Source organism: Notechis scutatus, chromosome 2, assembly GCF_049901735.1.
Source record: "Notechis scutatus isolate UNSWTSFEM ecotype Mainland chromosome 2, rNotScu1.2, whole genome shotgun sequence".
In the NCBI taxonomy this organism is placed as follows: Eukaryota; Metazoa; Chordata; class Lepidosauria; order Squamata; family Elapidae; genus Notechis; species Notechis scutatus.
The window spans coordinates 55,845,742-55,862,459 of NC_142010.1; the positions used below are offsets into that span (position 1 = coordinate 55,845,742).

A 16,718-nucleotide genomic window follows, 5' to 3' on the forward strand; every position below is an offset into this window, starting at 1 on the left:
TATTTTGTGTCTTTTGTCTGTTTGTTTTGCTCATTTGGCATGTCTTGTGTTTGTAAGGGTTTTCTTTTCTTGTTTCCCTAGTTTTCCTAATTATTTGGGCTTTTGTCTTTAATACCTTTTATTTGATTTCTTTTCCTATGCAAGTTTGTTTTATGGCTGGCTTCATGTTCCCTTTGGGCTTTTCCTGCTTGGGTGACACCACTGTCCTTGTGAAGTTCCCTTTCCACAGTACTATATGAACCCAGTTTTTATGTAGTTTGTAGTCCTTCTAAATTTAGTACCTGGAAATGTCTTAAAATCTGACTAAGCAATATTGTCACACCAGACTAAACAGGATAATCCTGGATCCATTGTATTATCAGGGTCAGGAAACCAAATTTCCAGCTTCTGTGTTCCTTTACTCAATTTAATGGAATCAATGGTTCTGAAATGTTTTAAATACATAATAAGTTTATGGCAGCCTTTTACAACTTGATGCTTCTAGAAATGTTGGAACTTCACTTGTCAGAATTCCAATAATGGCAGCTTGAGTGGATAACATCCAGTCTTCCCCAATCTTAGTGGAAATTTTAGCTATTGTCATTGTCTATGTATTTCTACAGCACATAAAAATATAAACCATTGAAATGGACAGGAAAGAAGGATAAGTTTTCTACTACAATTTATAGGAAGAAAATATATTAACAAAACTAAATGAGTTTGTTATTGACCAATTTTTCAACTTCAGTAGCAAATGTACTGTCTTTCAAGGTCATACTATTTCCAGTACAACACCTTCAGAATGACCTGCTTTGAGATCTGGATAGTTCTGATGACAGACTGACACCTTCCAAGGTAACAACTGACGTCAGACAATTTGCACATCTTTATTGGTGTGTGTTCAGAATGTTAACTTTTCAAGTCTTCCTTGGTATATATGTAAGTTGCCAAGTAATAAAAGTACCATCCCACTCCAATTTAGATAAATTTGTAAACTCTCACTTAAGACTTTTAATTGGATATAAGTTAAAAAATGAAGAATATAGTCCCTTTTGATAGGAGTAATACATTAACTCAGAGAATGTCCTAAAAACCATTCTTGTCACACTGGAGTGTCTAGTATCTACAGACTTCTTCTTTTCCTCTTATTGCCTATTAAAAGCATTTGGTTACACTTCCAAAATATTAATTGCTGATTAAGATCCATTGATGCTCTGTATCTGTAAGTTTTTCTAATTGTATTTAGTACAATACTGAATATTGTACTTATTTCCACCTTCCTTTTAAATATTTGTAAGCCAACAAAAACAACGCGTGTTAAAAACAAACTATATTAAAACTATCTTAAGAATTAAAAGTTAATTAAATTAGAATTAAAAGTCGAATTAAAAGTCGACTTTTGAAGAAAATGTGACAGTATCTTTAACTGTAGCACCAGATGTCTATGGAGATTCTCAGTCATCCAGGTTATGGTTGTCCCACAAAGGGGCTTTTTTTCAAAGAGGCAACTGGACTTCGTTTTACATTGAAGACTTTCGCTTTTCATCCATGAAGCTTTTTCAGCTCTTCTTTAGACCGAAGTTCAGAACATGTTCTGGTTATAAAGTAGCCAGTAGCAAGTAAACAGTCTTCCAAACTTTTTTTTAAAAAACGTCAATTCCAATTTGCTGCTGAGAAAAGATCGCGAACGATAAAACGAGGAGAGACGAAAACACGGCAGCGACTTCTCCGACACTCCAAGCCCCTCCCCAAAGGCGGAACGGAAAGTCCGGGGTAGAAATTCCCGGTCGGCGGAGGAGGAAGATTGCACGCAGAGCGGAATATCACTGCGTTCCCCTCGGTTTCCGCTCCCCTGTTCTTTTTCTCTTCCTTCCTTTCTCCGCTGTTGCCGAGATCCCGGATCCAAAATGGAGTCTCTGAATAAAGCGGGGCAAGAGATGAGCCTAGCGGCCTTAAAGCAGCACGATCCCTACATCACCAGCATCGCCGACGTGACCGGCCAGGTGGCCCTTTATCGCTTCAGTCCAAAGGCCAACGAATGGGTGAGTGGCCTCCAGGCCGAGCGGGGCGGAGGGTCTTGATGAATATTTGCGTGGCTTCCGACACCGCTTCCCACGGTGCGCCTTAGTGGTTCGTGGGGCGCCTCCGCTTTCTTGCCCTTCCTCGACGGAGCGAGCGTCTTGCTGGGTTGGCCGAAGGGAAGGAGGGCGACTCTTTCTCGCCCCGTCCCTGCGGCACCGAGCTCTCCGAAACACACCCACTTTCTTGAGGCAACTGGTCGCCTCCGTTTGTTGTTCCGCCCCTTCCTCGCCCCTTCCTCGCAGGACGGTGGGCTCCCTACTCAGGTAATTTGGGGTCCTGCGTAACAGCCACCGCTGCCTTTCAGGTACTCCACGGGTTCAGATGAGATTAAATCTGAGCTGCGGTGGTGTAGCAACTAACAGCAATCATGTCTTGACTACCTCAGGAGTGATGGGTGTAGTTGGCCTGTTCGCAGATAAACGAAATGGCTGCTCCTGGGCTTTCGATCTTGTAGTCGTCCAGGTCATGGTTGTCCCAAAGGTGCTTTTATTCAAGGGGCAATTGGACTTTCTGGTTTTTCTTAGAAGACCTTTCGCTTCTCATCCAAGAAGCTTCTTCAGCTCCACCATTCAGTCATAGCTGAAGAAGCTTCTTGCGTGAGAAGCCAAAGGTCTTCAAAGAAAAAACAAAGGCCAGTTGCCTCTTGGAAAAAGCACCTTTGGGATTTCGACCTATGGATTATTCAATCTGTACATTATTCAGTATGGATGCCAAATGTGAAAATCTTTCAAAATGTAAGCTGTGTGCAAATACCGTGGCTAAAAGTGTGGAATTTTGATATGTACTTCGTCTGCTTATTTATGGCATACAGAAATGTTAAAAATATCTCAAATGTAACTTTACAATAAAAGTAGGCCTGACCTATATGGTATAGGTTTCTTAATCTGGTCTACCTGATATTGCTCTATATAGGGTGAAAAGTTGATAAACCTCTCAGAAAGCTGCTGAAATCTACACCTCCTAACTACTCTCCCTGACTTAGTACAGTAGTTTGGTAAGCCAGTTGCCACCACCTATCTTTCAGGGAAGCACTTCCCCTAGTGCAGGGGTGGGCAAACTACGGCCCGCGGGACACATCTGGTCATTTTAATACGGCCCGCCTCTGAAGAAAAAAAATTCCCCTCTGAAAAAAAAATTGGGGCCGGCCAAAAGAGACCCCGTGCCGCGCGCCAAAAAATTGCACACACAACACGGAGCTGGGCAGCCGCTTCCCTGGTAGCGGGGCCAAGGCCACCGCCCGGGGAACGCCCACTGCTTTCCCTCACCAGGGCTGGGCGGTGGCGTGTTGCCCTGCGCCACGTGGCCCCCGCCTAGCAGCGTGCTTCTCAGCTGGTCTCCTCCTCCTCAGCCATACAGAACAAACAGGCAGAGAAGGAGGAGACCAGCCGGCTGGTTGGGGAAGCTTTCTGCGCCGAAAGAGGCAGCTACTAATCTCCGGCTTTGCTCCGCTTCTCCAATGGTCCGGCACCACCCTGTTCTTCTTGTGCTGCGAAAGAGGCGGCTAATGATCTCTGGCTCCGCTCTGCTTCTCCAACATCCGGCGCCGCCCTGTTCTGTGTCAGGCCCAGCAAGTCCGAGCAGCCGGCGCACAGAACAGGGCGGTGCCGGATGTTGGAGAAGCAGAGCGAGCCGAGATCGTTAGCCGCCTCTTTCGCAGCACAAGAAGCCTCCCCAACTGACCAGCTGCTCTCCTCCTTCTCTGCCTGTTTGTTCTGTATGGCCGAGGAGGAGGAGACCAGCCGCTGGTTGGGGAAGCTTTCTGCGCCCGAAAGAGGCAGCTACTAATCTCCGGCTTTGCTCCGCTTCTCCAATGGTCCGGCACCACCCTGTTCTTCTTGTGCTGCGAAAGAGGCGGCTAATGATCTCCGGCTCCACTCTGCTTCTCCAACATCCGGCGCCACCCTGTTCTGTGTCAGGCCCAGCAAGTCCGAGCAGCCGGCGCACAGAACAGGGCAGCCGGATGTTGGAGAAGCAGAGTGGCCGGAGATCATTAGCCGCCTCTTCGCAGCACAAGAAGCCTCCCCAACTGGCCAGGTGCTCTCCTCCTTCTCTGCCTCCTTCTCTGCCTCTCCCCTCTTGCTCCTCACAGTTGCCCTGAGCTGGTGCGGTTCTTTACTTGGGCAGCCAGACGCCCGCAGCAGCGCCGCAGCAGCAACAGGCAGTTCTGCCCGGGCTCTGCTCAGGTGTCCGGCTGGGGCTGTCAGGAGTTGCTACCGCCGGCGCAGCTCGCGCGGCTCCAGTCCCGCGTTGCCTTGGGAAGGAAAGGCAAAACCAGGAGCCGCTGAGCCTGAACCTCCGGTGCCACTGCTGCCGTTGCAAAGCACCGCCGCGGCTCTTCCTTTTTGCCTTTCCCTTCCCGAGGCAACGTGGGACTGGAGCCGCGTGGAGCCGTGCCGGCAGCAGTAACTCCTGACTCAGGGGCCTCCGAGGGAGGGGAAGGAGGAGGGGAAGGGGGCGATTCCCAAAAATCTTGTGCTGACCCGGCCCGTCTGTCAAATTTTAAAAGTGAATGTGGCCCCGAGCCAAAAGTTTGCCCACCCTGCCCTAGTGTTCTCTCTGTAATCGTGTTTTGTGGTGTTCCTACAATTTGATTTTGTTTTGTGGCAAATTAAATGGGGCAGGGAATGAAATAAATTGTATAGTGCCCCATAGCATTGAGATACATAGCTGGGGAAATCACTTCCTTCCCCAGTCCTTTGTAGGAAGATGACCTGATCTTTTATGAGGTAAATAAAAATAAAATCAAATTTAACTTAAAAGAAAGAAACAGAGGTAATATAAGAAGTCTTTTTAAAAACTTTAAATTTACTTATGTAGAATAGAGTATTATATAGAGCAGGGGTGTAAAGCTCACATCGTCACGACGGCATCACGTTATGTATCTGGACTTTTTCCGGGAACTTCCGGTTGCAAGGCTTCGGCGGCGGCAGGAATCCGCTTCTCTGCGGGTCCCTGCTGCGCTCACCGCTGAGGTACCCCCGATCCAACTGGATTTGGGGGTTCTCGCTGCCCCGAAGAGGCAGCGGAAGACAGAGGAGATCCGGGCAGGAGTCTGGGGATATCGCACCCCCTTTCCCCATCTGGCTAGACTCCTTTTTCCTGAGGTGGTGGAGCGGCTGTCAGAAATGGCAGCCACAAAGGAATCTTCAACCGGATAAGACTGTGCAGGAGGAAGACAGAAGGAGAAGTTTTCTTGGCTGAACCGGGACATTAAGTTACTTTTAAAACACCCTGGAAGCCTGACTGTCGGATTGATACATTTGTTTCCGAAAGAAGTTTGTTACGGGTGGCGAAAGTGCTGAAGGAAAGTTCACTCCCCTTCCTTACGGAGAAAGCAAATGAGCACAGAAAAACCTGCTGCTTTGAGGTAAAAACAAGCTCTTTGTTATAAGTGGGAAGGAGAGGACTAAAAAAATCTTTAAAAACTTGTTGGAGGAGACGCTTTGAAGATTATAAGACCAACAACTAATTGTAATACGGCTTTAAAATATATTTGGGATTTTGCCCCAGGAGGAAAAGTTGCAAAGAGAAGAAGGAAATAATTTCTGTCTGTTTGGATTGTTTGATAACTTTGACATTTGCAAATTACTTTAAGATTAAAAACATCTGGGTTCTTAAAAATTTACAATGGCACCATCTGTGGATCAACTAAAAATGGAATATGAAAAATTAAAAGAAAGAGAACAAAATGGCAAGAATTCATTGGGAGCTGTCTTCCACTTTTTAGAAATGGCAGTTTCTACGTACCAGCAAATACTTGAGGAAGAAGGAGAACGAGAAGAAGAAGAAGAAAAGGAAGCCATTTTTAATGGACAAAAAAGTTCGATTAAGAAAGAAAATAGGAAGAGAGGAAGGAAAAATGAGAATTTAAGATTCAATAAAACAACCAAGAAAAAGAAAAATAAGGTGAAAAAAAAGGTATAATGTTAGAAAGCAATTGAAAGAATTACAACAGAGAGGGGAAGCTAAAAGGTGGAGGTTAGGAGGGGGGGCAAAAGATCAGACTGGAGAAGAAAGGGAGGGAAAAAGGGAAAAAAAGCCACGGTCTGAAACAAGATATCTTTTTAGAGATAAAGGATAAAGGACAGTGTATAATTTAAGAAAGATTCTGCAAGAGTACATAAGATAGTATTGTAGTATTTGCATTTGAAATAGTCTATTGGAATATTATAAGATTTAACAAAATATTAAAATATTAAAATGTTTTATAATGATAGATTTCAATATTTAATAAAATATTAAAGAGAATGTGTAAAATGATTAATGCTTAGTTATACTATTAATTAGAATTAGAATGGAAATTACATACTTAACTATATTATAAGTTTATTATTCTTTTTTTTCAAAATACAATATGTAGAATGTACTAAGCAGAATCAGGATAGAAATTATGTATTATTTTAAGTGTTACTTTAGGGAAAGGCATCACACCTTAAAAGTGATTACAGGGGAAATTCTTTGCTAAAGAGAAGAGATAAATAGATGATTGGAAAACAACGGACAAAAGATACAAACATAATGATTTTGAAATAAGATGAAATAAATAAAATATAATTAGGACTTTTTCCCCCTTCGCTAAACTTGGTGTGGGTGTAGCCAGTGCATGATGCATCCAGTGGTGGTATTCAAATAAAGTTGCCACCGGTTCAGTGGGCGTGGCTTGGTGGCCGCACTTTGCGCGCATGCACACTTTGCGCAGACGCAGAGGCGTTCTAACTTGCCTCCTGCAAGCCTGCATGATGTTGGTCGCTGCAGCAGCTGCCGCGGCGCTATTCTGCGCCGTGCAAAGCAGCTGCGCTTTGAATTCTGGCCATAAAAGTGAGTATGGGAGCCCGGGCGGGCAGGTGGGCCAAACAGAGAGCAGCGAAGAGAACCGGTTCGGTCTCCACTGCTCATCGCCGCTACTGGTTCTCCAAAACCGGGCAGAACCGGTCGAATACCACCACTGGATGCATCCGAGCCTCAGGTTTGACAGCCCTGATACAGAGCTTTCAGATTACAAACAAGTTAAAAGATATAAAGTAGGGGATAAAAATCAGAAGTCTCTGACACATCAAAAGACGATACTGTTTTGTTTCTAATTTGAATAATTTCTAGTCTAAAGAAATTTTCAATGAAATAAAATAAACATAGAGAAACTTAACATCAGAGAAAAAAAATTAAACTTAAATAGCATATACTGAAAAAGGAATACATTGAGCTCAAATATAGCACATGCTGAAAAAGGAATACAGGTAGTCCTCAACTTATGACTACAATTGAGCCCAAATTTTTTGTTGCTAAGTGAGGCATTTGTTAAGTGAATTTTGTTCCATGTTATGACCTTTCCTGCCACAGTTGCTAAATGAATCACTGCAGTTGTTTAATTGGTGACACGATTGTTACATGAACCTGGCTTTCCTATTTACTTTGCTTGTAAGAAGATTGCAAAAGGTGATCACATAACCCCAGGACACTGCAACCTTCATAAATATGAGTCAGTTGCCAAATGTCTGAATTTTGATCACATGACCATGGGGTTGCTGTAATGGTTGTAAGTGTGAAAAATATCATAACTCACTTTTCCGTTGCTGTTGTAATTTTGAACTGTCACTAAATGAAATGTAAGTTGAGGACTACCTGTACATTGAATTTAAATAGCTCACACTGAAAAAATGAATTAAATTTAGTGCAATTTATTAGCTAACTTTTTCTTATTCATCTAGAGTAGTGTTTCTTAAAATGTAGTTTCAGGATTCCTACAGGGTCTCCCAAGGCACTCTCAGGAGTTGTCCAAATCAAAATTATTTGCCAAAATTATTGAAACGTAATTATTAAAATCCCATAATTGATAGTGTTGTAAATCAGTTTGGTGTAGCTGGTTTGGCAAACTTAAATGCTGCAGGTTTGTTTCCTTTTCTATACTGTTGCTCTGAACAAAGTATGTTTATATGGAAATAATGTCAATATGTAAATATTTTATTTTAAAAATGGAATGTTTGTCTTCATTTAGTTGTATGAATAGAACATTTTTATTTATCAAATCTGTATGCAGTCTAGTTCCCAATTATTTTAAATTATGCCATTAAAATCTCTGCTTTATCTCTATCAAGACTGCCTTATTTGAACAAGAATAGCCTCATTAAAACTGATCTGGGACTAAAGGTTATTTGAAGGGTTATCAACTGAGGTGTTTTTGTACTGCAACTTCTTGATGTTGGAAATCACGAACTTTTACTGTAATAGTGGAAATATTTTAGTTCTGGATTCTTAGAGATTCTTCTTCTTCAATTTTCCTGCTGACTAATTTCAATTTGAATCCTACCTAGCAGACTTTGGCTAGCCCAGTCTCAGAAGTGCTAAGCAAGATGAGATCTGTTTAGTGCTTAAATGGGAGAATAGGACATATAGGTTATCAAATTTTTAATCAAATTTTTTTAAAAATGGGAGAATACAATGACAAATGTCTTTCATAGTGTTTGTTGCCAAGAAAATAAACAAACTATGTTGACATCATTACCAGAAGCTGATAGTGACTTGATAGAATTATTGCTTTCTTTGAAGTTGCTTTTGATGCTCATAAAAAGCAGAAAATCATCTAACATACAAACAATAAAATATTGTTGATGGTCTCTTAGTTGTACACCTACATTTTTCAGACCCTTGACTTCTTAATTTTTGTACCTTCATCATTTCTACCTATACACCTTGTCCCTGCAGTGAATAAAATTAGAGCAATATAGTGTGGTCACTCACATTTGAACTGAAGTCTTGATGTTGAAAGCATATATTCTTTTTCATGTGTCAGATTTTAGTATGAAAATTTAATGCTCTGTGATACAACATTGTATAATAGAAACCTTTAAATTTGTAATCCATCATTGTTAGCATTTTATGGTGACTTTACTTGGAAACAAACAAAAAAGTTTACATATTTAACTTTGTTATTGGTGGTATGATTAATATTAGAAAATAACCCAGTTTCTTTTACGAATATGCTTGAAGAAATTGCTAGACCAATAAATGATGTAGTTTTATTTATTTTTAAAAAGTCTTACTGTTGCAAAATCGATGTCTTTATATCATTAATTTGAAGACTGTAATTATAAACTTTTAAATGATATATTTTCAGAGGAGTCTACTATTATGCAGTCAATATTTTTGAAATTATTTCTAATGAAGGTATGAATGAATTGTTATCAGTGTGAACTTTTGGACTAAGGGATAACAGTTCTATCCTCTACTGTTGAATTTGATCAATCCCATTCATTATGTCATACTTATAATTTCTTATTTAATGTAGGAATGCATCAATGACCTTGAATTAATTTGTTGTTATTGTTTCTCTTTGTTATAGGAGAAGACTGACATAGAAGGTACCTTATTTGTGTATAAAAGGTAATGAAATAACTTTCAGGAATAATTGGATTAACAGTATAGTAGAACATTCTGTGACATTTGTCTCTTGCTGATCTAATATTGTATTTACTTAGAGCAATTAAACAATATTGCATTATTCTTAATCAATGCTGTGGTTTGTATAATGTGTTGAAATGATGCTGTGTCTGTATTTGTTCTGTTTGGTAATAGGCATTTTTAAAATTTTGTGTAGAAACTTTGAAATGTGCTTCTGTTTGCACAAAGCACTCCATAGTCTCCTGCAGAAAGTCTCAAGGATTGTGCTAATGCAGAGTATTGCTAATTATCTTGCTCTCTGTCTTTTCCTCATTTTTCAACTTACTCTTCAATGGCACTGTAAAGCTTTCTTCTGCTTTTGCAGATCAGTTAATCCATAGTTTGTTTCCCTTGAAATAATAGGTCTGCTTCACCTTACCATGGTTTTACGATTGTAAATCGATTGAACATGCACAACTTGGTTGAGCCCGTAAACAAAGACTTGGAGTTTCAACTTCATGAACCTTTTCTTCTCTACAGAAATGCCAACCGTAAGTATGCCCTTGACTATATTATTTAGGAAATACTATTTTCAGAAGTTTAGAAATTTTTTCCTATTTAAGCATAGTAAAATCTCAGTTTAACAACCTTTATTTAAAGGATTTTGGATTTAGATGCACAAAGTTTGACTTCACAAATGCCGCTAAGTATGAAATGTGCCCAAACAATTGATGTAATCTATGTAATTACAGTGATAATTGTGATGCAAATTTATGCAAATGACATTAATTAATGTTAAACAAACATTTATATTTATGAACTGTCTTTCTTCCAAAAGATATGCTGAATCAGGATTTTATTGTTCATGTGTGACATGATTTTGGAGAGCGATTATCCCTGTTGGGAGGAGGATTCAAACAGGAAATTAGTCAGAACTCATCACTAGTCTAACACAAGAGGGCAAGGTCTAATTCCCCCCCTCCTCACTTCCCCTAATGCCTTTGAGCCTTATCTAGTCTTTCCCAGGCAAAAGCTGCCAGTCTGGGGAGATTCCTGTGAAATAGTTCTAGAATAATAAAATAGCTAATTTGAACTTATATGTGTGGGTCTGGTTATTCATGCCTGACATACAATGAGAACTAGTTAACATTCAGTTTGGGTTGAATGGATGCAATTAGTTAAGGAAAATACAACGAAAAATTAAGAGCTTTGAAAGTATTACAATGGAAAGCCTTTACTTTGGCTCAATGTCATGCCCTTCCCTCAGCTGTCCTTGGAGGCCAACAGGAAAAAAGAGAGAATGCCCCTGTGACTCTGGATATATAGAAACAACAGAGTATGTACTGATGTAACAAAAACAGCATCATTTTAAATGTAGGAAAAACTAGAGTTCGTTGTTGATTTCGGAAAAGGCAGCCACAGCCACACATCTCTATGTATTAATGATTCACCTGTGGACGTGATTAGCAGCATCAGGTTTCTGGGTATGCAGTTAACAGGTAAGCTAGCTTGGTCACTCAACAGTGAGATGCTGGTGAAGTTGCACAGCAGCGCCTGCATTTTCTGCATCACATGAGAAAAGTTCATCTTCCTTCCGCTGTCCTTACCACTTTCTATAGAAGGATGATCGAGAACATTAGTGCTTCAGACAGGAAGGCGGTGCAGAGAGTGGTGAGGATGGCAGAAAAGATAATTTTCTTCCTTCTATCCAGGACAAAGCGCATAAGCGATGCTTGAGCAGAGTTGCAGCATTGTTTGGGATAGTACACATCCTTTTCATGACTTGTTTTCCTTGTTACCTTCTGGGAAGGGGCTTCGTGGTATCCGAAGCAGAACATCTAGATTCAGTCACAGTTTTGTTCCATGTAGCACTAACTTTGTGAACTCTCAAGTTTCCTCTTTCCAGTACATATTCAAAAGTTCCACTATTGTGATTTTTATTTTTATTTATACACACACACACACACACACACATATACATACATACATGTATATGTATATTGTGTGTGTGTATGAGTGCAGGTATATATTTATGTATATAGCATGTGTATATGTGTGATATGTAGGTGTTCTCTTGAGAGCAAGCAACAGAATTTCATTTTTAATGTGGGCCAGTGTGCTCACAAGAAAAAAAAGACAATAAAGTGATCTTATCAGGAGATTGTCAATGTTGGTAGGACATCATATGTTTCATTGCAGAAGACAAATGAATTGGTAGCTATCTTAAGCATTTTCAGCCAAGATAAGGAGTGGGACTGCTTTGCTATTTCTGTGGACAGAAACAATGGAATTGCATTAGCATTTTTATAATGGAGTTTAAATTGAGAGCAGTCAAATATGTACAATCGTGTAATGCACTTTACTAATGTGTCAGCAGCCGTCACTGCAATCTAATGCAAAGTATTTATCTCTTGTCTTTTTTTGATAACTATGTTCAGGACAAACCCATTAGCTCTTGGCTTTGATATCCAGTTTAGACATACGTATGCTTTATTTCATCATGCTTATACCTCTAGATTAAGTATTCTTCATACTGAAATGCTTGAAATGGCATCTAGAGAATTTGGGGTTCCATATTCTGATACCTTTACCTTCCAGTCAGTACATTCATTTCTGCTTCAAAAGAAGATATTTGTAAGAGAGCAAAAATATTATGGTTCTGGTGGCCAAAATCAGACTAAAAAGGTTTTTCCTTATTGTCTGCTCTTGCCCATTGGTCAGTAGAATCCTACTGAAACGCGCAGGGATTTTATAAACTCCAGATTAGCCTTTGTTCAGCTTCTGATTGAAGTTGGATTAGTTAAACCAGATAGTTCTAGTCTTCTTAAGAGTTGAGCCAGATGAGCTTTTCTGTTAGGTGTCCTTGAATAGGTGGCTTCACATATTGAAGTTGCATCTCTTTCAGGTGGTGGATTTACCAACACATTTTCATCTTTGTAGATCATTATTCTACAGTCCTAGGAAGAGATAGTCTAAGGTGTTAGTTGTTGCACTTGGATATATATTGCTTTTTCATATCACAGGAATTACAAGATTAAGCATCATCCCCCAAATGATCTGAATTAACTCCAAACTGGCAAGCAAGAAAAGATAGCCATGGATAAATTAAAAGTAATCCCAAGTATGAAGAAACATTGTATTTCAGGAATCTTACAGAATCCCAATTTAACTAATACCTCCAAATCCATAAGAAAGACAACTTTCTGCAACTAATGGGTTATGGTGGCGCAGTGGTTAGAGTGCAGTACTGCAGGCTACTTCTGCTGACTGCTGGCTGCCTGCAATTTGGCAGTTCAAATCTCATCAGGCTCTAGATTGACTCAGCCTTCCATACTTCCGAGGTGAGTAAAATGAGGACCCAGATTGTTGGGGGCAATATGCACTATTGCTCTTACAGGATTTTCAAAGAACTCTCAGGATTTTAAGCAGATCCTATACTGACTTCATATATTGCATGGCAATCCCCTCTTCTGAACCATTGCACCTAGGAAGGCTTTCTGGGATGCAGGGGGAAACTAGCTGTAGGAACCCTGATCAATACCATAATATTGCTGTCCCAAAGCCCAGACAATCAGACTATTAAATAATACACTGCTCAAAAAAATAAAGGGAACACTTAAACAACACAATGTAACTCCAAGTCAATCACACTTCTGTGAAATCAAACTGTCCACTTAGGTAGCAACACTGATTGACAATCAATTTCACATGCTGTTGTGCAAATGGAATAGACAACAGGTGGAAAGCATAGGCAGTTAGCAAGACATCCCCAATAAAGGAGTGGTTCTGCAGGTGGTGACCACAGACCACTTCTCAGTTCCTATGCTTTCTGGCTGATGGTTTGGTCACTTTTGAATGCTGACGGTGCTTTCACTCTAGTGGTAGCATGAGACGGAGTCTACAACCCACACAAGTGCCTCAGGTAGTGCAGCTCATCCAGGATGGCACATCAATGTGAGTTGTGGCAAGGTTTGCTGTGTTTGTCAGCGCATAGAGCATGGAGGCGCTACCAGGAGACAGGCCAGTACATCAGGAGACGTGGAGAAGGCCATAGGAGGGCAACAACCCAGCATCAGGACCGTTACCTCCGCCTTTGTGTAAGGAGGGACAGGAGGAGCACTGCCAAAGCCCTGCAAAATGACCTCCAGCGGGCCACAAATGTGCATGTGGTTGCTCAAACAGTCAGAAACCGACTCCATGAGGGTGGTATGAGGGCCCGACGTCCACAGGTGGGGGTTGTGCTTACAGCCCAACACCGTGCAGGACGTTTGGCATTTGCCAGAGAACACCAAGATTGGTAAATTCGCCACTGGCGCCCTGTGCTCTTCACAGATGAAAGCAGGTTCACACTGAGCACATGTGACAGACGTGACAGGGTCTGGAGACGCCGTGGAGAACGTTCTGCTGCCTGCAACATTCTCCAGCATGACCGGTTTGGCAGTGGGTCAGTAATGGTGTGGGGTGGCATTTCTTTAGGGGGCTGCACAGCCCCTCCATGTGCTCGCCAGAGGTAGCCTGACTGCCTTTAGGTACCGAGATGAGATCCTCAGACCCCTTGTGAGACCATATGCTGGTGCGGTTGGCCCTAGGTTCCTCCTAATGCAAGACAATGGTAGACCTCATGTGGCTGGATTGTGTCAGCAGTTCCTGCAAGACGAAGGCATTGATGCTATGGACTGGCCCGCCCGTTCTCCAGACCTGAATCCAATTGAGCACATCTAGGACATCATGTTTCGCTCCATCCACCAATGCCACATTGCACCACAGACTGTCCAGGAGTTGGGGGATGCTTTAGTCCAGGTGTGGGAGGAGATCCCTCAGGAGACCATCCGCCACCTTATCAGGAGCATGCCCAGGCGTTGTAGGGAGGTCATACAGGCATGTGGATGCCACACACACTACTGAGCCTCATTTTGACTGGTTTTCAGGACATTACATCAAAGTTGGATCAGCCTGTAGTGTTTTTTTCCACTTTAATTTTGAGTGTAATTCCAAATCCAGACCTCCATGGGTTGCTAAATTTGATTTCCATTGATAATTTTTGTGTGATTTTGCTGTCAGCACATTCAACTATGTAATGAACAAAGTATTTAATAAGAATATTTCATTCATTCAGATCTAGGATGTCTTATTTTTGTGTTCCCTTAATTTTTTTAAGCAGTGTATATAGTTTTTTGTATGCTTAGTTGGAAGTATAGCTCATGGTTCAGTGGGATAAGTTGTCTTCTCTAAAAAAGTGATTGAAACTAGGGTTATGACCCAGATATTGCAGTGTGATAATTATATATATTTGGTGAGCTTTATTTTATTTATTAGGTATACTTTGGGTTTTTTAAAAATATATTTGGCTTGGCCACCATATTTTTATGCCTCTCTGGTTTTGCATCTGAATCACCTGTCCCTCCCAAGTTATGTTTTTCTTCCTGCCCTTTGTTTCATTCATCCTTTTTCTTCAGTCCCTACATTTTTTTTAACCCATCTTCATTTACCGGTTATGCTTTATATTTTTCTCTTTTTATTGTTTGACAATAGGTAGAATGAATGACAGTTTTTAAACTTTAGGGAAACTATTCTTTTGAGTTCATAATATTAATCATGTTTGGGAGTTAATTTTTGTAGTACTGTGTATGTTTACTTGGAAGTAAATCCAACTAAACTTTCTGAAAATTTATCAGATAAGGGTGAGAAGAATTACAGAATTTAAGGGTGAGAAGAATTACAGAAGAATTACAGAATTTCATTTAAATTGTTAATTGGCTTCTAAACAGCAATGCATAGTTACATCCATAGTGTAATTACAGCACTATATTTTGGATTCTTTACCAATTCAAGTGTTTATTTCTTCTGATATATTGCTAACTTGTCACATTTTGGAGATAACAGTCTTTTTGTAATTCAAGAATAAGGATTTTTCTTGGTTGTAATAATTGTTAAAAGTGGTGTGTAAGCATTTTGAATGTGAACCATTTTGCATTTGAAATACTCCATTCTGAGTTTAAAAACAACTGTTCAAGCTTTACCAGAAATATTGCAACACTGTTCTGGCTTTCCCATAATTTTTTTTTGCTCATAATGATCTGCTTTGAATTTAAAATTCTTCAGGAATTATGAAAATAGTGCTAAAAGTTAAACATCTTCATAATGGGATAGAACATCTTGAGGAGTTGCCTGGACGGTTTGGAGATGTTTAAATAGATTGCATACTGGTTTGGCTAGAATTAAAGGCCACATGGAATAATAGGGGTTTCTCCCAGAGGACAAGGATATTTACTGTAAATGTGGCAATATTCAAATAACTGTCCATCTTTTGCAATGGGGCCCTGGGACTGACATTCACAAAGAACATTAGTTGGAAATATCCATGTCATCAGTATGGCCCTTATTGAGCTAGAATGATATAAATTTATTTTTTATTAAAAGATTTTAATCTTTTTAAATTTAAATTTTTCCTTTTTTAATTCCTGCATTTTTGACATAAAACAAGCATCAGAATTTTTCTGGGAAAGTTTGAATAATCTGTGTCAAACAACAAAACTGGAATTGAATAATTTGAGCTTGAAATGCTTTATACAACTTTAGCTTGTAATGAATGTCATATAAATATTAATCCTGTATTATGATACAGATAGTCCTTGCTTACGAACTGCTCATTTAGCAATGTTAAAAATTACGATGATGTAAAAAAAAAAACAAGCTATGCAATCAAACCTCACATTTACACTAATTGCAGCGTCCTGCAGTCATATTATTGCCATTTGAGTGCTTTGCAACTGGCCTGCAACCAGCAGAATTAATGGAGAACACAGAAGTAAAATTGTAAGCTCTGGTCATTTGGTGTTTTGCTTAACAACCATGGTGGCTCCTTTAAGGACCAAATGGGAAGTGATATCATAGGTTTGTCACATGATTTTTTGCTTTATATTGAATGCAGCACATGGTGATGGAGTTGCAGATCCCAATTTTGGTTGTTAAGCAAGAGTTACCTGTATTATGTTATGGTATTGATTCTTAACATTGAAAACTACATATAGCAGTACTTAGTTTTGCATAATGATTTTAAGTAAATTGCAATCTATTCATTCTGCTGCTTTACATTTTTATTTGCATGTCCTCTGTAATTAAAAAAAATAACCACTTCTTTAAAATATCTTCCAGTGTTAATTTACAGTATCTGGTTTTATGATAAGAATGACTGTCATCGAATAGCAAAACTCATGTCTAAGTAAGTACCTAATTTTTTAATATATAGATTGAAGGAATAAACATGCTCAGGTTATTTTTAG

General features: G+C 40.0%; 1 protein-coding gene across 2 annotated transcripts in view; it reads left to right on the top strand.

Moving 5' to 3' along the window:
• Nucleotides 1-1,712: 1,712 nt before the first annotated feature.
• The window catches only part of DCP1A (decapping mRNA 1A), a 44,066-nt gene continuing 29,060 nt past the window's right edge, over nt 1,713-16,718 (top strand). The window contains exons 1-4 of one of the 2 annotated variants that reach the window (XM_026677394.2): nt 1,713-2,021; nt 9,398-9,438; nt 9,859-9,986; nt 16,591-16,657. In XM_026677394.2, the coding sequence (XP_026533179.2) occupies nt 1,887-2,021; nt 9,398-9,438; nt 9,859-9,986; nt 16,591-16,657 (371 nt within the window). In that variant the 5' untranslated portion in view covers nt 1,713-1,886. The remainder of the gene's footprint in view (nt 2,022-9,397; nt 9,439-9,858; nt 9,987-16,590; nt 16,658-16,718) is intronic. The other variant, XM_026677387.2, reaches the window with a different exon arrangement.